At 43.5% G+C, this 24597-nt stretch overlaps 3 protein-coding genes, 1 long non-coding RNA gene and 1 other non-coding gene across 5 annotated transcripts; 3 read left to right on the top strand and 2 right to left on the bottom strand.

Moving 5' to 3' along the window:
- Positions 1-2730: 2730 nt before the first annotated feature.
- LOC146253830 (uncharacterized) lies at positions 2731-9051 on the bottom strand. Its single transcript, XR_014731665.1, has 3 exons — positions 8903-9051; positions 6524-6608; positions 2731-6401 (listed from the first exon to the last, which is right to left on the bottom strand). It is a non-coding gene; the product is annotated as an uncharacterized LOC146253830 (long non-coding RNA).
- A 449-nt stretch (positions 9052-9500) lies between these two features.
- LOC146253829 (galectin-2-like) lies at positions 9501-11906 on the bottom strand. Its single transcript, XM_084678394.1, has 4 exons — positions 11845-11906; positions 11658-11737; positions 11301-11472; positions 9501-9868 (listed from the first exon to the last, which is right to left on the bottom strand). The coding sequence occupies exons 1-4, from the start codon at positions 11845-11847 to the stop codon at positions 9725-9727; spliced, it is 399 nt and encodes a 132-aa protein (XP_084534520.1). The 5' UTR covers positions 11848-11906; the 3' UTR covers positions 9501-9724.
- A 562-nt stretch (positions 11907-12468) lies between these two features.
- On the top strand, positions 12469-18971 carry pick1 (protein interacting with prkca 1). The gene is made up of 13 exons (XM_084678842.1): positions 12469-12646; positions 13121-13185; positions 13302-13413; positions 13704-13832; positions 14532-14598; positions 14802-14891; positions 14977-15030; positions 15154-15216; positions 15731-15864; positions 16021-16113; positions 16259-16309; positions 16485-16629; positions 17212-18971. Exons 2-13 carry the CDS (start codon positions 13145-13147, stop codon positions 17487-17489), a joined length of 1257 nt encoding a protein of 418 aa, XP_084534968.1. The 5' UTR covers positions 12469-12646; positions 13121-13144; the 3' UTR covers positions 17490-18971.
- Positions 18972-19304: 333 nt separating this feature from the next.
- On the top strand, positions 19305-19377 carry trnar-ccu (transfer RNA arginine (anticodon CCU)). Its single transcript has one exon. It is a non-coding gene; the product is annotated as a tRNA-Arg (tRNA).
- A 254-nt stretch (positions 19378-19631) lies between these two features.
- On the top strand, positions 19632-24170 carry plbd1a (phospholipase B domain containing 1a). The gene is made up of 11 exons (XM_084677990.1): positions 19632-19860; positions 20396-20618; positions 20787-20870; positions 21004-21145; positions 21235-21375; positions 21643-21787; positions 21916-22116; positions 22287-22427; positions 22617-22802; positions 22918-23024; positions 23457-24170. The coding sequence occupies exons 1-11, from the start codon at positions 19785-19787 to the stop codon at positions 23631-23633; spliced, it is 1623 nt and encodes a 540-aa protein (XP_084534116.1). The 5' UTR covers positions 19632-19784; the 3' UTR covers positions 23634-24170.
- Positions 24171-24597: the final 427 nt, after the last annotated feature.

The raw sequence follows: 24597 nt of genomic DNA, 5'->3' as shown, positions 1-24597 counted from the left end.
GAAGATTACACACTTATTTAAACCAGCCAGGGAGAAATATAATCAACATCTCCACTGACGAAACACTACCGCAGCCGCAGGTGGCTAGCAGTAGCACGTCTTCACCAGCAACCAACAATAAACATACTTGCTTAGCCTACTTATTGGCAATAAAAAAAAATCCTTTCCTCCATTGATTGTGCTTTATTTCGGCGATGCTATCCATGGTGCTAAACTATCAGAAGGCTAGCGCTGTTTTAGGTTTTGAACAATGACAAATGCGTGGAGGCCTGCGGAAACCCTTCACATCGTGAACATTTGGGTCTTTCTGGGTATTCTACATATTTGGAAACAACAAACTCTCCTGAATACAAATATTTTTAAATCACTCAGATATCTTTATCACAATTGAAGTTACATAATTTTAAAGTTGACCCGTGTCAAAAAGTGATAAGGGAGAAAATTGCATTCAAAGATTCCACTCTGTTTCATTCTAGTTCTGTGGCGAATATGGAAAGGAAATCCTTTTGTTCGTAATCACATTGTGAATGTAAATGTCAGTTTAAGTATAAGATACATTAACTTTAACTACGTTAACTATAGAAAACATCAAAAATCTCAATTTTGACAGAAAACGATTTTCGATATTTTATGTGGTTATGTTATTTTTTAACTTTTTTTTTATTTCTCTCTCACATTGGTGAATATAGGCTATAGTTAAAGGTATAAGAGATAGACAGCAATGTATAAGATAGGATGGAGATACATTTTGAGTGGATTTAGGGGAGGGGCCTCGAGCTCTGACTTTGCGGGGGACCTCTGCAAAGTCCCGGCCGCCACTGAGGGTCACATGCCTGAAACTTACTGTGCTTACTCATACTAGTGCCCTCAGTGTACAGTAAGAATTATTTGATGCTGGGATATACATAACAGACAATAGAGGGGGGTGCATATCACAACAGGCTTGTTGTATTCCTTCTTGTCACGAAATACACCCCCCACTAACCCTGACTAGGAAAGTGTCACATGCCTGAAACTTACTGTGGTTACTCATACTATTGCCCTCAGTGTACAGTAAGAATCATTTGATGCGGGGATATACAGAACAGACAATAGAGGGGGGGTGCATCTCACGACAGGCTTGTTGTATTCCTTCTTGTCACGAAATGCGTCCCCCGCTAACCCTGCTGGTTCTTGGGACGTTGTGTCCTTGGGAAGGTCAATGGCCACAGGTCAACGTGGAGGTGCCAGGTGAGTGGGATCGACGCCACTGTCACTGAGAAGGATGTCACTGCAGGTCCAGTTTATGCATCACATAACCCTCCACACTCCTCGATCTATGTATGCAAACTCCAGAACCTATGTTGTCATCAAAATAGCTCTGGAGAAGCCCTTGGTGCCCAAACGACCACCTGAGGAGGTACTTCCAAGGTACAGTGACTGTATAGACTGAGATTTAAAGGATTGAGGGGTGTAGGTGGTCATAAGTGTTTATCATTTGATTGGAACTGCCTCGTTACTGTACTCAGAACAGTAACTGTAAGTATGGTAGGGAAGTGAGTAATAGTCAGAAGAGAGACAATTTGTTTTACAGGATACCAAGGATACAAGGGAGTCACATGGCTAAACGGTTAGGGAATCAGGCTGGTAATCAGCAGGTTGCCGGTTCGATTCCTGGTCGTGCTATTTACGTTGTGTCCTTGGGCAAGGCACTTCACCCTACTTGCCGCAGGGGGGATGTCCCTGTACTTACTGTAAGTTGCTCTGGATAAGAGCATCTGCTAAATGACTAAATGTTTTTATCTATTGACAGGGTGAAGGAGCTGCTTATTCCCAGAACCCCCTGCTTCGCAGACCCGCTGGAGCAGAGAGAGTTATCATAAAACACACTTCACAATCACACAATCCAATCACCATGACGCTAGCACACTTCTCCATTCACTTTGCTGTGTCAAATCAAATCAAATATATTTGTATAGCCCTTTTTACATGCAAGCATGTCACAGAGGGCTTCACATACGCCCATAGAACTGCTCCTCAACCAACCTAAACCCTCAAGGAAGACAAGGAAAAACTCCCAGAAAAACTCCCAACGAGAGAAAAAATGGAAGAAACCTTGGGAGGAGCAATTCAGAAAGGGATCCCCTCCTCCAGAGACGGTTGGTAAGAGAGAGGAGCAGAACACAAGCTAAACATAGTCATACAGTGTCAATGGGTTTTGAAACACCAAATTCCATTGTTCGGCTTTATAGACATTGGATGGGACGGGGGAACTCGCTGCTGGCTCTCCACAAGGTAAAACACACCTATTTACCACCTTAGATGTGTCTGAAGATGTGGCCATAGTAGCAAACCAGCCTTGTGACGTTCCACGTCTGTCATCCATTGAGTTATTTTTCTCTCAATGTTTACCTTGCTCTCTTGTTTCCCCCTCTCCAGATCCTATCAGTGGATGCCCAGGAGAGCCAGCCTCGCCCCCAGCTAGACTGTGCCCAGCTGGGGCTCTTTGCCAGGGATGCTCAGCTGAGAGGAGACTACCAGCTGGCTTCTCAGTACTACCAGGAGGTGCACTACCACTGGCCCTGGCATGAACACGCTGCCAACACCCTCTTCAAACCTATTTATCATAATACCACATGGGTTCATTCACCATTCTGTCCCTCAGTGAACCTACCGGTGTATCAGTGGGTATTTTCTGCCATTGTTCCTCACCTGAATGCAATGCCTCATAATTTATAAGTAAATGCATCATCAATATGCACATTCTGATGACGTCCACTCTCAAGAGTTATGAGGCCCATGGTATTCTTTCCTTGTCCCATGGTGTGGCCATCCCCCTTCCCCCATCCCGTAGCCCTTGATGTCAAACAGCTCTCTGCAGAAAATCATATCAGCCCTCCCTGCCAGTGGGCTGACTGCATTCCTCTTCTCACAGATATATTCTCCTGACCAAGGCCCACTTCTCACTTTCACAGATACAATCACATATGCATGATCATATTTGTAATATAAGTTTGTCAATATCATTACATGTTATATCTGAAGCATTGAGTATATTTGGAATAGATGTTCAGCATTGTCATTACACATTTTGTTTATCTTGATTATCATTTTATTCAACAGAGAAATATGAAATAGCAGCATTGAATTAGCAGTATAGATTTCATTACTCCACATTTCTCCAAAAACAATACAGATCTTCAATAGATATTTTTCCTGGCAGTACTATGCTGTCGAACAAAATGTAACTATAATGATTTTATCCCAAAAATTGCAGAACTTGAATGCATTCTGTGTGAAAGAAAGGAAAAGAGTGTCCAAAGTTTAGCCCATAGACTTGTGTTAAGTGTGTGCTAAGAGATTTGTGATTATGAACATATTTATCGCTCGTCACCTGATGTCCTTGGCTAGAGCACTCACGACACCAGCATAACGGGGCAAAGAGAAAATAGAGAGAATCATTAATGAGTTGTGTATCTCTACACTTCCTGTGCCAAACTTTTTACAACATTGTATCCATAGAGGAACTTGACTCTGAAAGTATGGTGTCAAAATGAAGATTTTAATTCGATAATCCATGAAAATACGACCATAAAACTATAAACACTATAATAAAGTAAACAACAATTAAAAAATAAGGTAGTATTCTTGACTGTCTTGTTTGTTCTGGTTCTTGATCTTCTGCTGTACTTTCTATGTGCACTATCTGGTGTATTTAGCGTGACGTACAGTGAATGAAATATAATGTAATGTCTTACTCAACAAATAAGTCAAACACAGAAACACTCTAAAGGGCTGCAGAGATAAATAGGTCAACCAGAACAGAGCACATTGATGGGTTTCTTATAACATTACAAATGTGTGCTTCAAAACTGAAAGGTGTCAGCCAGTGTTTACCAAGATTATTAATGTTGTTTACCAAGATTTTAACCAGTCTGACACAGCTTCCCCTCCATTGTTAAAGGGGTAGAGTATCTTCCTTGTGTCCTGTCATGTTGGACAGAGGTCACAGCTGTAGGGCTTCTCTCCTCTGTGGATCCTGCAGTGAAATCTGAAACTTTTATCATGTCTAAAGGTTTTACCACAGAGGTCACAGCTGTAGGGCTTCTCTCCAGTATGGATCCTTATGTGCTTCTTGAGGCTACTGGATGAGGAAAGGCTCTTCCCACATGTGTCACAATGATGTGTCTCCATAACTCAGCTCTCTCTTTGTTCTCTCTCTGGTCTCTCTGGATCCTGTATCTAGTCTCTGGAAGCTTGTTTCTCTCTGGTTGATCTTCTGTCTGGTTACTGCTGTTTCTAGTTGAGTCTCTGTAGTCTCTCTGGAGCCTTAAGGTGTCTCCTCTGTCTAGTCTCCGCCCATGATAAGGTATGATTGGCCAGAAGGGGATCTGAAGCTTTCACATATACAAGAAATCTTTTGTTTGTCATTATGTCCACTTTGCATATGTAAAGTTGAAGATTTGGTGAGAGGAGTAATATCTCAGGTCTATTTTGACGTGAGAAACACAAAACGCTGTGACAAAACTTATTTGGCATTCAATTACTCTTTATAGTAATTTGGTTTTCTTCAAAAATGATAGGCTATATGATTAACCATACACAATACACATTTCAAGCAAATTAACAATGAAATGACTTGATGGTCTAAGATGATTCATATGAAATGTTCCAATAAAGGTGAACATTTTTGTAAACACAAAGTACAGGTTGACAAAATACTATTTACATAAGGAACCTTACATTTAATGGGAGTCAGATGGCTGAGTGGTTAGGGAATCGGGCTAGTAATCAGAAGGTTACCAGTTTGATTCCCGGCCTTGCAAAATTATGTTGTGTCCTTGGGCAAGGCACTTCACCCTACTTGCCTCAGGGAGAATGTCCCTGTACTTACTGTAAGTCACTCTGGATAAGAGCGTCTGCTAAATGAATGAATGTAAATGTAGTTTTTGGAAGCTTGTTTCTCTCTGGTTGATCCTCTGTCTGGTTACTGCTGTTTCTGGTTGTCTTTCTCTGTATTCTCTCTGGTTGAGTCTTTGTAGTGTCTGGTTGAGTCTCTGTAGTCTCTCTGGAGCCTTAAGATGTCTTCTCTGTCTAGTCTCTCCTATGATCAAGTATGATTGGCCAGTAGGGGATCTGGAAGAAACAGTTACAAGATAATGAGAACTCAGCTTTCACATGAAACTTAAGTTTGTCATATTGTTCACTTTGCATTTGTAATGTTAATCATTTGGTTACAGGTGTAAGTTTCTCAGGTTTATATTTACTGGAGCATCCCAAAACTGTGATAAAAACGTAATATCTGGCATACAACTTCTCATAGTAATTAGGTTTTCTTCAAAATAATAACCTAAATGATTAATTACTACATATAAGCATTACATTTAAATTAACAATAAAATGAAGTTTTAAATCAAATCATATTAATACACTCTATTGCTTGTGTCTAATTTGTATTTAAAACAGATAGTTACAACATAGAAATTAAATCACGGAATGTTTATGAGCAGTCGACTTATATTGACTCCACAGCAGCACAGAACACACACACTCTTGATGCTGCCCACGAGGGCGGTCAAATTAAATTAAAAATTAAATTAAAAAGGTCACATGAAATGCTGTTTTTGGATGCTAAATAGAGGCCTAGTAGTCCCCTAATACTGTATCTGAAGTCTCTTTCCCGAAATTCAGCCACGGTGCAGAATTATAGCTACTACGAGTAGTCCCACAATGAGCTTTCCTCAGAACGAGCTGTTTTGGTGTCTGTTGCTTTAAATGCTAATGAGGAGCGGAGGGGCTAATGAGGAGCGGAGGGGCGGGCAAGTAGGAGGGTGGGGGTGTGGCATTGACCAGATTACGGACATGTACCATGCGCTAATGTTTACAGTGGATGGAGGCCTATCGCAATTGGCTCGTAGAAACGCAATCGTTCAAGCTTTCCTGTTTGACCCTAAATCTGAGAGGAATAGACAAGTGAATTGTGCTTTGTTACAAAAATTAATCAAATAAAATAATTGTCTTGACTGTTTATTACCCCAACTAATCTTGTGCTTGATATTCATTCGATAGTGTAGACAGTTTCAAGATTGATCAGAAAATGATTACAAGACAAGCATTAAAGCTGAACCATAGGAGTATATGAATATTATTTAGATAGCAACACAAACAATGACAGATCTCAGCAGGACTAAATATCCAAATCAATTCTTCAGTCGTTACAGGTATCTCTCCTATTGTTCATTTGTGAGTTGGTGCTGGGGCCTCCTTGGAAGCAAAAAATCGTTATTCCTTATTATTAGTTATTCCGAGGTCTAGACAAGGTCTTTTGGGTGGTCTCTTTATAGGTGTCGATGACAGGCACAAAGGGTCTGCATTGGACGTCCCAACACCAACATCTTTGCAAGAGACAGTTGCCTGGACACCTGTGAACAAAATGTATTTTACTAAAGGAAAGTCTAATGAAACAACACACAATGAAAGCTAAGAGAAATGCCAGATACTAACTATATCAAAAGGACATTTACTGAAGGTGGCAAGTACATACCAATACTTTTAAAGTGGGACAGCAGAGTCTTCAAGGATTGCTATGTGCCTACAGTACGTGTTTCCAGGTGGTCTGTCTGGCATGCCTGTGTGGAAGAAATTTAGATTTCCTGTGTGCTTACATTATTCACTAATCAAGAGAACTAGTCATTGGATACTAGTTAGTATGTTCTCATGTCAGCTTGCTATTAATAAGAGTAGATTGTGTCTATGTGTCAGGGTTAATAGATGTTTGAGATCAGGAGAAAGTACTGGCTAAATGGTCCTTGTCATGACTACAAGGAGAGCTCCAACTATGTGTTGGGAGCTGTGAATCTCTTTCTCTGAGACTGTTGTAACGTCATTTCTGCCTGACTGTCACTATCTATGTTTACATTTTTGTGCCCTATAAAAGATGGTCCTCTGTCCTTCAGAGCGGAGAGAGACTTGATTGAGACCTAAGCCTGGTGTTGTGTTGTCATTTATTGTCAGAGGTCTGGTTTTCTCTCCCAATCTGCAGATTGATAAATACTTATTAAAATCCAGAACTCAACTGAACTTAGTCACTCCGTTTATGAAGAGACGGACAAAACACTTTCTTCATCAATATCAAAGTCCATTGACACCTCTTTCCTATTCAAATCTCAAAAAGAAAAAATGTGGCTGTAAAACGCTAGCTTTTCAACAAAGCTACCGGTCCTTTACATCCAGACCAGCCCGAGGTAGCGTCTATCTCCGATACTAGTTTAGCTGCGCGCTGCTCTGTGTAAGCTACTTATAAGGAATTACAAAGAAGAACGTTTTGAATTATAACAAGGATATTGAAAATGGACCATGGTCGTAAATGCTGTGTTCCAGGCTGTACAGGGAAGGCTAACACTCACAGTCTTCCCAAGGAGCCAAACGTTCAACAGGCATGGCTGCTGTTGTCTTATGAGAAGATCCCGGCGAAGTTCGACACTCAATCATTCAGTTGCTCTGAACATTTCACCCAAGACAGTTTTGACAATCTTGGACAATTGCAAGCAGGATTTGCTAGGAAGCTGAACCTGGAAAGAGGTGCTGTTCCGACCGTATGCTCATTGCAACAGCCTATAGTATAAGGACAGTATGGTGTTGTGCTAACAGTTATTAGCAATGCTAACGTCGTCGTCATCTGCCGCTTGTCCGGGGATCGGGTCGCGGGGGCAACAACCTAAGCAGGGAGGCCCAGGCTTCCCTCTCCCCGGCCACTTCCACCACCTCTTCCTGGGGGACCCCGAGGCGTTCCCAGGCCAGCCGAGTGACATAATTGATAGCAATGCTAACGTTTCCTGTATAATATAGCATACCAGGTAGAATGCTAAATACGTTTCTACACACATCAAATGACTCTACCTAGACTAGCTGTAGTCGGCATTAGAAGGGAAGCTTCCAAAAAATGAACAGCAGTCTGGCTTATTGCTTTCGCCTGTCTAGTTAATCTATTTGAAAGAACTGGAAAAAGGCAGGTCCTTGATACAGGATACGGTAGCATTGCTAGTAACTGTTACTAGTAACACCTAGACTGTGTAGGCATGTAAACAAGTTTAGCTTGCTAAGACAAGAGCATAGGTTGAATGTGTGATGATTTAGCCTAGTTTATTGGCAATGGGGCTAACGTTCATGTTCTTGACTGTGTTTCATTCAAATAAATAACCTGTGTAATGTAAATCTACAATTCACGATGCATGTTTGTCCAGATCTTGGTCATGTTATTTTTCAGCAAGTTATTTAGAGCTAGCTAGCTAACTGAAGCCGAGTAGAATCAGGATATGGTTTGGTTGCTAATCTGTAGCCTAATGTTATACCCACCCAAGTCAATCCAGTTTGCTTCAACAACAGAAGTGGAAACAAGTAATGTTATCATTTCAAATGATATATAGTCAATCTGTTGAAAACAGTGTTGTGTAGACACAATAGATTTATTTGCGCGTTTGTACTTCAAGTCTCCAACATCGGTGTTTCAGCGAGTGCTGCTGTTGGCAGTGTTGCGTTTTTGCTCCCCAGCTTCACTCGTTGAAAACCAACCAATCAGCGCGCAGCTCATCTAAATATTAATGAGCATACCATAAAACGAGAAAAGCTAGTGTTTTTCCCGGGAACATTTCAGAGGATCTGTCAGTGGGCATAGAACAGCACCCGGGCCATTTTCAACCCAACCAATGTTACATACCCTATTCGGAGACCTTAAGGAACAGTGTGAAATACCCCAAAAAAACAGTCAATTGCCCCTTAAAGGCAAACACTGAATCTAGTTAACAACACAATGGAGGTAGCCTAAAGCTAGCTAGCTAGCACCGAAATCAGTTAAACAAACAAGCACAAAGTCGCAAATCCTGGATACAACGTCAAAAGCAACGCATATAATGCTAGCACTTACCTTTATAGTTATTAGAACTGCAACAGAGCTTTGATCGTTAAATACATATGGTCTCAAAATAAATGTTAAAACGTAGGGAATCTTCATTTTACGTATGATAAACTACATTGATTTAGAGCTCACTCAACCGTGGATATAAACCAATGACTAAAAAGTCAAGGAAGCGATTGCGAACACTCGAGATGCGGTTGCACATTTGAAACACCAGATGGCACCAGAACGGTAAAAAGGCTACAATTATAGGCATGCGTGCATAATCATATTTTCATTACTTGAGGCACACCGGGACCTACATAAAATATGCTGTATTTGCCTTGAAACCTAAACCTGACCATACATGCGTTCCACGCAGGTCTGTCTTATCAGGGGTCTCAGCTGTGTCTCAGGGGAATGACAGCTGTTTAAGCTTTAAACAAAGCCATCTCTTCACAGTTTATTCGTCTGTAGTCATGTCTTGAACAACCTCCACCCAATTAATATCTAGGGTAAAATACATAATTGCAATGGAGATCAGTTGTTATTGACTATTGTTTTATTGAAATTGTTTAAAAAACATGTTTCTAAATATTTCATGTGAATTAATTCATGATGTGGTTCATCTTGTCAAAATTGTTAGAAACCCTGAATTATTTGAATAAACTCATTCTTCTTAGAATCCAATAAATACACATTTCTATTTGTGACAATAGGAACATTATAATAACCAATCAGAAATGGCACTTGCACTGATCTGATCCAGTTGTAACAATGTAGTCTCAATCTACCTAACTGGATCAACACAAACACATAATTGTTTTCCATAGCAGAGATCTGTAGCTTCTCCTAGCAGATCTTGAAGGACTTGAGCTGAAAGTCCCCTTTGATCCGGACGTAGCAGATATCCAGGCTCTCATGGTTGGGGAACTGAATCTCATGACCATCAGGAAGTTCCACCTCAAACATGTCTTCTGCCATCTTTAGAACAATCTGGGGGAAGACATTAGTACATTGTTAGAATGATTACACATTTAGTTATAAACTGGTTTTCAGATGCCGTGGCTAATAGTTTTCCTCAGGTATCCACCCTATATCCATATCAATTAATGCGTTAGCCTCTGATGATGACCTAGTGTGGCTCACACTCTGTATTAGTTGGGTTTACTACTACTCAGTTAGCATAGCATCACAATGTAAAAAACAACAACAGCTGGAGGCAGGGCGTTCTCATATAGAGCACCTCTTCTCTGGAACAAATGACCTGTCTCAATTAAGGAGGCTGATACTGTTTCAACATTTAAAATTAGGTTAAAAACGTTCGTGTTTAGTCCATTCTACGATTGTTGAAGGTAAGTATTTACTTTCTATGTAAATCTGGGGTGTGTTTGCCTATGTGTGTATCACATGTAACTTTTAAATTGTTATTATAGCTTATATGTTCATACTGTCCCATCTGGATGTTACATCTAGATGGTACACATAAAGTAAACCTGTTACTGTAGATTGTTACTGCAATAGTTTCCATTGCTGTATTTTGTTACTGTTATAGTAGTTTCTGTTACTCGTTGGAGACAACAGGGGACGGGTTGTTTTTCATCCTTATTCGTATAAGTATAATTTATTTTAGAGTTCCTTCCCCTGGAACAGATTTCATGTTCCAATTGAGATGTATGTGGGGCTGCATCAAATACCCTTTTTTGCTCTGTTAAATTGCTGCACTAGTCCACACTTGACCGGTGGGGATCTCATTCTATTATGACTGTAACTGTTAGCTGCGCCTGGCATTCTCTAATCCCTGCTCTTCCATCTTTATCCCCCCCCCCACACACACACACACATTCCTTGTGGTTTGGGGGGTCTGAGCTTTTAGCACCTGCCTGGTCGTCGGTCGGCCAACGCTGGATCTGGTCGTCAACCGGAAACCAGTGTCCATGACGGCCAACAGCGAGTTTCCCGGTCCTGTCCTACATCTATAAAGTTGAACAATGGATTTTGGTGTTTCAAAACCCATTGACACTGTATGACTATGTTTAGCCTGTGTTCTGCTCCTCTTTCTCGCCAACCATCTCTGGAGGAGGGGACCCCTCTCTGAATTGCTCCTCTCAATGTTTCTTCCATTTTTTCTCCTTCTGGGAGTTTTTCCTTGTCTTCTTTGAGGGTTTAGGTTGGTTGAGGGGCAGTTCTATGGGCGTATGTGAAGCCCTCTGTGACTTGCTTGCGTGTAAAAAGGGCTATACAAATACATTTGATTTTATTTTTAAAACTAATCTCATATGTGCACCTAATGTGATTAGCGTGATATACTGCAGAATGTCCTCAATGTTATCATAAAAAAATTAAATTGTTTTGTAACCAAACTTTTTATACAAGCACTTCCTCTTCCTTCCGCCATTCTCTCCACAGATCTCCTCCCTCTGCTCACCTTGACAGTAGAGCCCTTCTGCAAAGGGTTGTGGGTCTCCCTCTTTTCGTCTCCCCAGCAGCCTGCAATCTTCGAGTTGCACACGAGCACAGAGCCATCGTCGTCGTCATGGAAACGGGGGTTAAAGTGCAAAGCCAGGTGATCAGAATCACAGCCAAGGTCAATCTGGAACCTGAATGGAACGAAAGAGCCCATATTTTCCGGGGTACATTTGTTCAGTATGGTACATTTCACGCAAAGTGTCAAAGATACAAACTACCGGTGTGTTGTTTTGGCTTACTATCATGTAATGGTAGAAGTTTGTTTTGTTGTTAAACTCTCAGTGAGGTTTAAAAGTATTGGTTGAGTTGCTCCTACCTCTCAGCCATATCCAGAATCTTCCCTTTCACCTTCAACGTGTCCCCAGCTCTCAGCTCTACATTCTTCAGCTCAAGTTCCTGAAAACAGGCAAATCATGATTGAGATAATTCTCAGTTAGATCTAGCATATTTATAAATATCATGTGTAGACCTACAGCTTCAATACAGAATGTTTAAAACCTTACCATAGTTACAATTTCACTTGTGTGAGGTGTCTTAGATCCAGGGTGTTTGCCAGTGGTCTGAATTGAGAAAAGTTGTCTCTCTCCTGGAACATACAATGAATTGAATGTGCTGTAGCTCTAGGATCTTTGCTATTGATTGCATTGGTCACTGATTAATGATGATTGAATCCAGTAGGATTGGTTCATGGGTAGTTGCAGTGTCAAATTGATTACATGTAATTATTAAGTTGTAGGCCTACTTTCAGGGACTTGCACAATAATTTTGAAGGGCAGTTGGTCTGACCTGGAAAAAAAGGCCATAGCCTATATGCACGTCCCTGCCTACTTTGATCCGTGAAACAACACTCAAATCTAGATACATTCTCAAAAGTCTAATCAGTAACAATCAGTAATGCTGGCTTTTTTCAATAAACTAGCCCAAACCAACTCAAAACAACGGCGGCACAGTGTTGGCAGAATGTAAACACCGACCATTGCCAATCATGGTACTCGGTTCTCAAGTTGAAATCATAAAAGTACGCTTTTATCAGGCTCTAACACAAAAATGATCTAGAAATATGATCTTTCTCTCTGACAGATTCCGCTAAATTGTCGGAAGTGACGTGTCTAGATACACAGAGTAGCCTGACTGAGTCTGTTCAAGCAGGTTGAGATAGCTTACCGAGTGGTGCAAAGATGAATCATTCTGTAATAAAGTGTATATTTTGAGAAACGGTTTTATTCTAGACTTGTTTTACAGTTTCACACATGTTTATGTGAGGATAAAAACAGGCGTGTTATTTATTGCATTGGACCGTGGAAGGTAATTTATTTCCCATCTTTATCAGCAAAGCACCTGCTGCTAGCTAGCTTCGTCAGTCATTAGCCAAACAAAAATAGCCAGCTTCTTCTTTGCTGGCTTGTAAGCATCATCATTTTGATTGGAACTATAGCGTATTAACTCAGACGTTATATTTTGCATTTATTTGTAAAGGAACTGGCCACAATATATAGTCCACACTTTTACATTGGAAGCTAGAGAAGTCTAGCTACAACTACTATATTTGGCAAGTTATAACCAGCTGTTTGCTAATATTATTTGATGGTTGGAAAAATAAGATGGCATCAGAAATAGAGGAAGGAGTGACGAGCTGATCTTTCTACTGTGCCATTGCTTAACGCATTGTGGCTGATGTAGTCACTGGAAAAGGTCGTTACGTAAAGGTTGTTCAATGTATCTCCCGGAAGATGTTTACAGGTTTGGAACTCCCCCCCCCCCCCCCAATTCATTTAACAGATTAAAAAGAATAAATACAGCCAGATGTTCACGGACATGGACTATGAGCTGGAGGAGGACAAATTGTAAGTTGTCAACTGCCTTACATGTCATTGTAATCATCCGTCTGAACAATTTCAATGTGTGGTGGTGTGATTTCCAACCCAGGTTTAAGATTGATGTCCATGGTGTGTTTATACAGGGGGATCCCCACAGTGCCAGGGACGGTGACCCTGAAGAAGGACGCCCAGAACCTGATAGGGATCAGTATCGGGGGCGGGGCCCAGTACTGCCCCTGTCTCTACATTGTGCAGGTCATCCACTCACTAATAAACCTGTTGACTGTCGTGATCAACCAACTCAAATGTCGATTCGCTTCTGTACTGTAGCTTGATATCAGATGTTCATTTTCACACACTGTAAGCTACATGCTAGTGTTGCTAATAGCAACAACAACAAAAGTTGCTCGTTTTAATCTGATCATTAGATAATCTTTCAAATCGAGTTGGAATTCTTTCCATAGATTTTCAATCTGAATATGAATCTATAGTCTTGCTGTACTGGTATGCTATATCTGTGTGACTGAGGTCTTGGTGTGTCTCAGGTCTTTGACAACACCCCTGCTGCTCTGGAGGGCACTCTGGCAGCAGGCGATGAGATCACCGGGGTGAACGGCAAACCTGTGAAGGGCAAGACCAAGGTGGAGGTGGCCAAGATGATTCAAGCTGTCCAGGTACGCAACTCGGCATGGAAGCCCGTTCGTCATAAGCCTATAAAGCGTCATCTGGTAGCATCATAGCTCCCTTACTCTGAGTTAATACTACAAGCAAATTAGTCTTCCCCTTTAAGGGTGCGTGAAAAATCACCCCATAAAGTCAACGGTGGAACACACTCACCACAACCAATACGGTCAAAACGCAAAGATACTTACAGTTATCGTTTGTTATTCCCAGGTGTTCTATTCACCAGCTACCAGCCAGATCAGAGTCAGACTCCTGCCGTACGATTTGGAAAGACACTGCATGCAGTTCAGCGGTGCTAGTGGGCAGAGAACAATAGTGTCAAACACTCTGCATCACGTCACCAGTGCAGCGTGGCAGTGTTGCTTTAGCGCTCCATTGTGAACCTACAGGAAGCTATGAGCCCCCCACCAGCTTGTTAGCGTCAGTGGATTAACGGAGATGGGGAATGGTGGTCCTCTGTTGGTGTTGTAGGATTAGAATGGGCCATCGTGGATAGTTGCCTGCACTGACATTTTCTCTGTCGCATTCCACCTTGGTTGTGAGATATTGTGTGCTAAAATATGACATGGTTGGTTGCCATCTTCTGACATGTTTTAATAAAGGTTTTAAGCATTCGACATAAAATATATAGATGTAGGAATACTTGGCGACCTGCTACTTCCTGCTCTTAATACTTATTTTATTTCCAGGGAGAGGCCACAATCCACTACAACAAACTGCAGGCTGACCCCAAACAGGGGAAATCACTTGACATAGGTAACTGTTCCACCCTGGGGCTCTAACTCCTCAACAGGTTAGAGCTAATTAACAGGGGCCTGAAGCTAAAGATGACACAAATGACATGGCAACATTCTGAATAGAGAACCGAACTTGGGAATCACCTTGTGAGTGTTCCGTGTGCCTTTATATTTATGGGTCCGTGTACCGGTGCAAGGTATTCAGTATGTTCTGTGTTCCAGTGTTGAAGAAGGTGAAGCATCGTCTGGTGGAGAACATGAGCTCCGGCACGGCCGATGCCCTGGGGCTCAGCAGAGCCATACTCTGCAACGGTGAGTCCAGAACTAGGGATGCGTGTGTTGTCATCTGGGTTGGCAGGGAGACACATGACTCATAGGTCTCTCTCCGCCTTTTCAGATGGCCTGGTGAAGAGGCTTGAGGAGCTGGAGAAAACGGCAGAATTGTACAAAGGTACCTGGATTTCTTTTCCTTTTTAAGTATCGTTTTCTTCTAAGTCGCGTAGGTATTGACGGCCTTTCTCCATGCTGCGTGGCTCTGTTTGTTTAACTTTTATGGCTTGGTTCCGCCTCTCAGGACTGATGGAGCACACTAAGAGGCTGCTCCGAGCATTCTTTGAACTCTCACAGACACACAGAGGTGAGTTACTGAAGCATTACTCATCTCATCAGCCCTTAAAGGACGCAACATGTTTGTGATACATGAGCACCCTCTACTGGTCCTCATTCTTCCTGTCACTCTCTTCTCTTTTCTCCCCTGTATTCTCTCTTTCCTGTTCTCTCTATCTCTCCCCCATTCTCTCCCTCTCTCCCCGTTCGCTCTCTCTCCCCTGCTCTCTTTCTCCCCTGCTCTCTCTCTCCCCTGCTCTCTCTCTCCCCTGGTCTCTCTCTCCCCTGCTCTATCTCTCCCCTGCTCTCTCTCTCTCCCTGCTCTCTCTCTCCCCTGCTCTCTCTCTCCCCTGCTCTCTCTCTCTCTCCCCTGCACTCTCTCTCCCCTGCTCTCTCTCTCTCCCCTGCTCTCTCTCTCCCCTGCTCTATCTCTCCCCTGCTCTCTCTCTCTCTCCCCTGCACTATCTCTCTCCCCTGCACTCTCTCTCCCCTGCTCTCTCTCCCCTGCTCTGTATCTCTCTGCCTGCTCTCTGGACACCCTACAGCATTCGGGGATGTGTTCTCTGTGATCGGGGTACGGGAGCCTCAGGCTGCAGCTAGTGAAGCCTTTGTGAAGTTTGCTGAAGCCCATCGCAATATCGAGAAATACGGCATCCAGCTTCTAAAGACCATCAAGCCTGTGAGTTACAATATGCAATATCCAGTCCTGTCACCCGGACCTCATATCAGGGTTTTGTTTTCCCCAAAACAGGGATATGAGTTTTTGGTGTCCCCTTATAAGTCACTTGTCTAAACAATAGACATTGCTATTAGTCAGCAAAATGTTGTTTTTCAGATGCTCCACGATCTGAACACCTACCTACACAAGGCCATACCAGACACCAAACTCACCATCCGCAAGTACCTGGACGTCAAGTTTGAGTACCTGGTAAGAATCCACCATGCTACCTTTCATGCTGTGAATCAGCAGTGCTGTTTTCACAGAAATTCTGTTAAAAAGAGCCTGTTCTACAGTTTCAACCAGTGACCTCTCAACCTGTATAGAATAACAGTTGGTGTGTTGTGTGTTCCAGTCTTACTGTCTGAAGGTGAAGGAGATGGATGACGAGGAGTACAGCTGCATTGTGAGTAGCGACCTCTCCTCCATAACACCTGTTCAAACAAGTGCCAACATGTAGAAAAAGTCATGGCTTTTACGTCACTCTACACTCCCTCCTCTTCCCACCTGTCACTAAGTGTGAGTGGTATCTTGAGCCGTTTCCATGATTACACTGTGTGTGCCGGCTGTTTTTTCCCCAGGCCATGGGAGAGCCCATGTACCGGGTCAGCACCGGTAACTACGAGTACCGGCTGGTGCTGCGGTGTCGCCAGGAAGCTCGCGCCCGCTTCGCTAAGATGAGGAAGGACGTGCTGGAGAAGATAGAGCTGCTGGACCAGAAACATGGTCAGTGTCTCTCTCTCCTGTGTCGGGACTGGGGCGAGTGGGGGTGGATTTGCGAGGGCTTTTATAGTCTGACAGATCGATGATATCTGCAGTGACGTCATGCTGTATGCTACTGTGTATCCAAAAACAGATGTGGCCAGCTCACAGTGGGTTAAAATGGTGCCTGTTGCCCTCCCTTTAATTCTCTCTCTCCCTCCTTTCTTTCTCTTGTCTCTTGGTGTGTCTTTTTTCTTTCTCCTCCTCTCTCACTCTCTCTGTCTCATTCACCCTCACTCTACGTCTTATCATTTCAAGTTTCCATTTGTGAGTCTTTATGAACAGGTCTGCTGCTTTCTTGGATCCGTCCCACAGTGATTAACTAACAGATCACGGACCTTCACACAACCTCTCAGTGATAGCCCTCTAAGCTAATGGAACTGATTTCCACAGCTTGTCTTCACCCCCCCCCCCTCTGCTTTGTGTCCACACCACACTCTCCATCTCCTGTTTCTCTCTCTATTTCTCTCTTCCTTCTTTAAATCTGCGGTTAGGGTAATTATTAACATCTATCCTTCCACCTTTCCTCCGCTACCCCCTCCCCAGTCCAAGACATCGTGTTCCAGCTGCAGCGCTTCGTGTCGGGCATGTCGCATTACTACGACGAGTGCTACGCCGTCCTGAAAGAGGCCGACGTCTTCCCCATCGAGGTGGACCTCTCCAGGACCATGATCAACTACGGCAACCAGCCGCACTCCTACACAGAGGAGGAGGATGATGAGGAGGAGGAGGAGGGAGGAGGAGGAGGGGAGGGCGATGGAGGGGAGGGCGGGGCGGGCAGACAGGCTGAGAACGGTGCTGAGAAGCTGGTTGATGATGAATGAGAGGGAGTGGGGGTGTCGATAGCCCACAGAGCATCAGCCTGACCTCTGCAACCAAACGACTAAATACTTCACTCACTCTGCTCCTGTAGTACAGGATGCCGAACTGGTTTCATGAACACGGTTCATGGGGTAAGGACACTGGACACTGAGAATAACACTGGGCTGTTCTGCTATTGGACTGTAATGCTATTAACTGTAATACTTCTGTACTGTAGCTTCTTAATAACTGCTGTAAATAGTGATGAAGCCCATTTTCTGACACTGAACCTAGTCAATTTGATTCTTGTTGGACTCCACAGGTTCAAACAGAAGACCTTAACTCTGCTGTTCAACTCATTCTCTCTCGAGATACGAGTGGCAATTTTAACATTGTTAAAATGAGTCCAGAATATCCATTGAACTGAATGTATGTTATTTAAATGTTAGGCTGCAGTGAGTGCTGATGCTCTGCTTATGGACTGTATGGTGTGGATGGGCAGTGCCTTTTGTCCCGGTCGTGAGTGGTTGGACTGTGGTGTGAATGATGGGTCTGTTTTCGGCCAGAGGGGTTTATATGATGTGTATGCATGGAGGGAACAGACCGTGGGCTCTGTGAGAAGTGGCTTCGTTGACCAAATACATTTTCCTAAACCCCCTATGTTACATTAAGTCCCGCTGAGATGAAAGAATTCTACATTTGTTCTCTGGGTGGAGGTATCTCAGGCTGAGAACAGCCTTTAGGTCTACTGTCGCTGTCAGAGATGGAGGCCTGGTACCAAATGAGCGTTGTTCTTTAATACAGTAAAGAGCTGTTTTTATTCCATATGATTCTTTATTTGTTACACTATTTTTGGTCAATGCAAAGCATTAATGCCCAACTTTCCTGTTTGACAATGAAGGGAGTGACAGTGGGGGGAAGCTGTTTCCCTTGATGGGAACTATAGATTAGGAAAGGGATAGTGATGCTGGTATATCAGACTAAACTCAATTTCTGCCTCTACAGTACATTACCAAAAGCATCTCAACTTCAACTTTATTTGGCTTTTGAGAGCAATTGGTTTTGCAGCAAGACATAAATACGAAACAGGTATAAGACTAAAATACAGTCTACATAGTGTGTACATTTATGCCAGATAGGGGCCAGTCAATACTAAGCGACTGGGATACATATAAAAGGACCTATATCTAATTTATTACGTGACAAATTTCAAATCTATGAAGTTTATTTACAATCATTGTATACCCATCTGATTGCTGTTTAACTGTTTTGTGGATTTTCTATGCATGTAATGATATTTTCAGCAGGGAATAAATGCACATACTGGTGAATCCACAATTTAGACCCATTTTATATATCATTTATTGAATGGGCGTGTTTGATTGCTGCGTGATTTGACATTTCTCTGATTTAAGTGTTCGTCATTGTCAGGATAATTTGGAAAACAAGGGGAAACGTGTAGTTGGACAAATTCATGAACTCTTGAAATAAAACATTCAACTAAGTATCGAGTCCTCTGTGTAGTCTACTGTTGATTTGGTATGTGTTCATAATCGTCAATATTATACATTTATTATAGTGCGTGAGAAACCCACAGAGTTGATCCTGTTTGGAATAAACCCATCGCTTACTGTCTTTCAGAACAGGCGAGTTCACAGTCTGCTGTAATCTTTTGGTATATGACCAGTCGCACTGACACAGACTATAAATGTCACATTTTTTGTAAAAAATATATAATTATATATTTTTTTTTGCCACACCGTAAATAATTCAACTGAACATGCCTTGTTACGATTCGTACTTTAAATAGAAAGATAATGTCAAAAATGGACGCACGAGCCCCAGTGGCCTAATGGATAAGGCACTGGCCTCCTAAGCCAGGGATTGTGGGTTCGAGTCCCATCTGGGGTGAAGCATTTTGTTTCGTCTATCTTGATTTAATACCGATTTTGCGCTTGATCCGAATGATCATTGTATTGTATGTTGTACAGTGTAATTATTTGCTACAGTTTGTTCATGCGGTTTTATTGCTTTGTAAGTGTGCTTCAAGTGTGTTGTAATCATGATTTTGCATTGAATATTGTGAGATAGAATTACTCCCTTCCCATTCGATCCCAGATTGTAACCAATCGGGACAAGTTCCGCACCCCCGGATCTGCCAATGAGTAAAGAAGCGAACCTTGGTTTGAGGAAACTTGTATGCGCTTTCCGAGTTTAATTTCTTCCTCATGCTTTCAGTCCTGTGTTTGTGCTAGTACAGATTGTGAGCGAAGGTTGCTCTTACCAGTCTTGTAAACATTTTCACGCGTTAGGCTATAATGCTTTTTGAGACGAGGCTATGTATTTTTTCTTTGCTCGGTGTGGCTATAACCTTCACCAGCGGTAGCCCTAACAGTAAGTAGGCTACATGCGAGCTAAAAAGCTCAAAATATTCTTAAACCAACTATCTCCTTCTGAACAAGATAAGCTAAAGAATTACTTTGCATCTGTGAGCTTTATCGTTTGTTTGGCTATCTATATATTTAATATTATTATTTAAAAGTTACAACAGCATATATCGGTCTTCTGGTGGGAACTTTTATTAGCACTTCCATTTCTGGTGTTATGTTTTCTTCTGTACTAGAAACCTCCATATGTCAGACTGCCTATGCAATTCAGATTTCATACCCTTAAGTACCTTTAAGTTGACACTGTAACAACAACGCTGCTATTTTGATGTAGACATGTTCCTTCTCAGGCAGCCCTGGTCATCAATCTCATACCTGCTAGAAAAACTCCCCACAGCAGTCCAGAACTACTGTATATCCCCAGTTCTCCAGTCTGAGAGCATTTACTATCAGGGTGTTTTCCTTAAGCTGGAGTTTATTGTACAGTGCACCAATAGAACAAAGCTGATTTACTAAGGTGAATTGTTGATATGTTTGTCCAGAGATAACAGCAGCCACAGTTTACTGGGACGCCACACACAAGTTAATCCTACTGAAGGAGGGGGTGCTGGAGAAGGAGGGTGGTGCGTATGGATACCTCAACGACAGCCTCTCTCTCACGGGCTGGAGCGTGCTGGAGCTGCGGGCAGGCTATGGAAAGACTAACGAGTCTGACGAGGTCACCTTCTTCCTAGCAGGCTTCCTCGAAGGCTTCCTCACTGCCCCGTGAGTGCTGCTTTTGTTGTTTTTCCTTAAAGTTGTTGAATACATTTATGCCACTGAATAATATTTAGCTGGGTGGATAGACAGGGAAGGGATTTTCCACACAGCCATATGCATATGGATATAAAAGTTTCACTTCTTTTTTTTCGGTTTCTTTTCATTTCTCAACAGGCAAATGATTAGCCACTATGCCAACATGTATCCCCAGCTCATTGAGGACCCCAAGGTCTTAGGACCAGTGAAGGATTTTATGAAGTGAGCCACTTTCTTCACCTCCACAGAAAGCATTACAACCACAGTAAAGACACCCAGTTCAGACACTACATTTCATATCAGCATTGGCTTTCGATTCTCAATGACTATACGGAGTGTCCCTTGTGTGTGTCAGTAAGCAGGATGCATGGACCAGGGAGCAGGTGAAGCTAAACAAGGGCAGCGACCCTCTGTGGAGACACGCTGGCTTCATAGTGGCCCAGATGGATGGGCTCCAGGCAGGGGTGGCACACTGGGCCAAAAAACAAGGCCAAAAGGTAGGCTGGAGATGGATACAAAAACATACATATCCAAATAAATGCTATTGCTCTACACGTACATGTGTGCTATGTGTGCCTCTCCACAGCCTCTGTCGCTGTTTGCGGTCCAGTTCCTGAACGCTGTAGGCGACCTGCTGGACCTGATCCCTGCGCTGGTCCCCAACACCAAACCCCCTCTCCGTGATTTCCAACTGCCAGGGATGGGACACTGCTCTGCCCTCATCAAGGTTAGCGGTCATGCCTACTCCGTCCTGCCTAGGATCGGTATCACTGACGCCATGTACAAACACAAGACAACATTCATTTACAATGTACTAATCTCCCACGTAAGATATGTTATTTTGAATGGGATCCCCTGTATAGACCAAGGATGAATGAATCCATCAGCAAGATATCTAGCTGTTTTTCCACCCAATCCTAATGTACTCAGTCATATTCAGTGTGTGCTATTTAAGGCCTGCTGACCTTCAACCATCTGTCCCTTACATATGCAGATGCTGCCAGGTTTTGAGAACCTGCTGTTTGCCCATTCCAGCTGGTACACCTACGCTGCTACCATGCGGATCTACAAACACTGGGACTTCCGTGTCAGCGAACCCCACACCGCCACTGGCAAACTATCCTTCAGCAGCTACCCTGGTAAGAAATACCCATGTGTCAAAACATCCCCTGAAGAAGAGCCATGAATAATGCCTCTAACTACTTTGTCTCTTTATTCCCCCATGTGCTCCCCCCCCCCCTGCCCCCCACACCTTCCTGTCTCACAGGCTTCCTAGTGTCTCTGGATGACTTCTACCTGCTGGGCAACGGTCTCATGATGACCCAGACCACCAACAACGTCTTCAACTCCTCCCTCTTCTCCCAGATCACCCCCCACAGCCTGCTGGCCTGGCAGAGGGTCCGGTTAGCACATTCCCTGGCAAACACCGGAGAGCAGTGGGCCAAGACCTTTGCCTTGTACAACTCTGGTGAGGGGGGGGGGGGGGTGTAGCAACATAAAAATGTATTTGTTTGTTTCTGGAGTGACATTGCGGTTTTGTTTTAGCCTTAGTTTTGGTTCCTGTTTTCTGAGACAAACATTAAATGTCATTATCTGCCTCTGCTTCTCCCTCGCTCTCATGTGCCTGCTTCCCTCCAGGTACCTATAACAACCAGTACATGGTGTTGGACAGGAGCAGAGTGAAGCTGGGCCACAGCCTGGAGGATGGAGCTCTGACTGTGGTGGAGCAGATCCCTGGCCTGGTGGAGTATTCAGACCAGACGCAGGCTCTGCGCAGGGGTGAGATGCACTAGACTGCACACACAATTATAAAGGGTAAAAAGTTTAACATAAAAATGACTTTAAGGGGGGGGGGCGGGGCATTTTTGACAACATGATGAAGCATATTTTGAAATTCGACTCAACATTTGGAGTTCTACTCGACACATTCTCTCTGACGTTCTCTCATTCTCCCTTTGCTCTCCTCAGGTTACTGGCCCTCCTACAACATCCCGTTCCACTCTAAAATCTACGCCCTGAGTGGCTACGGTAAGATGTGGGACGAGTATGGAGATGACTTCTCTTATGACCTGTGCCCACGGGCCAAGATCTTCAGACGGGACCAGGCTGGGGTGAAGGACCTGGACTCCCTCAAATACATCATGAGATACAACGGTTAGAGACTCGTTTTCTCTCATTGTTTCATCGTAAATTCGTTTCTTTGATTATTTTCTGTGAATTTCTTTGGTTAGTTTGACACCATTTTATATCGCTCTGTTTTCCTCCTCAGACTACAAAAATGACCCCTACTCCAAAGGAGACCCTTGCAAGTCCATCTGCTGTCGTAATGACCTGAAGCAGACACACCCCAGTCCAGGAGGGTGTTATGACACTAAGGTATGACATCTACGAGAATTAACCAGAAATGTGCTGCCCTGATCGCTCACCGGAAACGCGTGTGCACCATGTAGGCTGAGACCTTACCCTAGTGACCTGGGGTTGAATCTGGCTTGGGCCCTTTGCTGCATGGCTTGATGGTTTTCTCTCTCTCATTGTCCTTCCTGTCACACTTGCTTACACTGTCCAATAAAGCATGAAACGTGCACGTAAAATATATACCTGAAATTGTTGTCAATTGATTTCTCTCTCTCTCAGGACACATGCTTGAATAATGTGACTCCCTCCCTCCCTCCCTCCCTCCCTCCCTCCCTCCCTCCCTCCCTCCCTCCCTCCCTCCCTCCCTCCCTCCCTCCCTCCCTCCCTCCCTCCCTCCCTCCCTCCCTCCCTCCCTCCCTCCCTCCCTCCCTCCCTCCCTCCCTCCCTCTCCAGGTGACAGACTACCACATGGCCGAGCAGTTCCAGGCCGAGGCTGTGAACGGCCCCACCACCCAGCACGGCCTGCCCCCCTTCTCCTGGGACGGCTTCAACAGCACGGCTCACCAGGGCCTGCCCCTCGTCTACAATTTCACCTTCACGGACATGCAGCCCCTGCTGTTCACCCCCTGAAAGGGAGGGCTATGGAGGGAGTGGAACACGGCTATCAGGAAACGTCCTCAGGGGCCACGTTGCTATAGTGATCAACGGTTTGAAATCAAGAATTCTAGCAGCGTGTGATGCTTATTGCCTATGTGTTGTTTTTTTCCTGCTCAGTTGACTTTGAACTATACATGCCTTGGGCATAGGAATGAGGTGCTGCTGTATTCACCTAAATGATTGTCCTTTTGCAATGAAGCCTTCATTTTAGTGGACACTTTGAGTTTGAGGTTTCCAACCATGCCCATGGCCTAAACCTAGACCTGCTTATTAGTCAAATGCTGTTGATTGTAATGAGGTAAGAAGTCATCATATATTGTTGAGATTGCGTAGAAAAACTATCGTTTGAGTTAAACTGTCATCACAATGCAATTCTCAGGGCCAATATCACTGTCATGATCGATGCCTGTGTTTTTGTACATGTGAATTTAAACTTTGTATTTGTTTTGATGAACTCATAGCACTTGACTTTATTGTAAATAAAAAAATAAAAACTGTGCCCCTAGCCAACATTGTGTTGGTTGAGTTTATTAGGTTGATGCACATTGTTGTCACAGGATGTACAAGTTTAGTGGCCCGAATCTTGTATCGGTGTGTCACCACCTCATCACCACCACCATCATCTTGCCTGTTCCACTCCTGTGTCTGTCTCTCTCTCTTTCTCTCTCTCATGCTCTCTCTCTCATGCTCTCTCTCTTTCTCTCTCTCTCATGCTCTCTCTCTCATGCTCTCTCTCTCATGCTCTCTCTCTCATGCTCTCTCTCTTTCTCTCTCTCTCATGCTCTCTCTCTTTCTCTCTCTCTCATGCTCTCTCTCTTTCTCTCTCTCTCATGCTCTCTCTCTTTCTCTCTCTTTCATGCTCTATCTCTCTCTCTCTCTCTCATGCTCTCTCTCTTTCTCTCTCTCATGCTCTCTCTCTTTCTCTCTCTCATGCTCT

The sequence above is a fragment of the Hypomesus nipponensis genome, chromosome 17 (assembly GCF_054491055.1).
Source record: "Hypomesus nipponensis isolate SF chromosome 17, ASM5449105v1, whole genome shotgun sequence".
In the NCBI taxonomy this organism is placed as follows: Eukaryota; Metazoa; Chordata; class Actinopteri; order Osmeriformes; family Osmeridae; genus Hypomesus; species Hypomesus nipponensis.
This window is presented reverse-complemented; position numbering and strand designations above follow the sequence as displayed.

Bases quoted from the DNA above. Each gene is read 5' to 3' on its own strand.
- LOC146253829 (XM_084678394.1), bottom strand. The intron at 11,473-11,657 runs GTAGGAGCAACT...CGTTCCATTCAG, and splicing joins ATTCTGGATATGGCTGAGAG to GTTCCAGATTGACCTTGGCT. The intron at 9,869-11,300 runs GTGAGCAGAGGG...GTCTTCCCCCAG, and splicing joins AGAAGGGCTCTACTGTCAAG to ATTGTTCTAAAGATGGCAGA.
- pick1 (XM_084678842.1), top strand. From the start codon at position 13,145: ATGTTCACGGACATGGACTATGAGCTGGAGGAGGACAAATT. The intron at 14,892-14,976 runs GTGAGTCCAGAA...CCGCCTTTTCAG, and splicing joins CAGAGCCATACTCTGCAACG to ATGGCCTGGTGAAGAGGCTT. The intron at 16,310-16,484 runs GTGAGTAGCGAC...TTTTTTCCCCAG, and splicing joins ACGAGGAGTACAGCTGCATT to GCCATGGGAGAGCCCATGTA.
- plbd1a (XM_084677990.1), top strand. From the start codon at position 19,785: ATGCTTTTTGAGACGAGGCTATGTATTTTTTCTTTGCTCGGTGTGGCT. The intron at 19,861-20,395 runs GTAAGTAGGCTA...ATGTTTGTCCAG, and splicing joins CACCAGCGGTAGCCCTAACA to AGATAACAGCAGCCACAGTT. The intron at 22,803-22,917 runs GTTAGAGACTCG...TTTCCTCCTCAG, and splicing joins ATACATCATGAGATACAACG to ACTACAAAAATGACCCCTAC.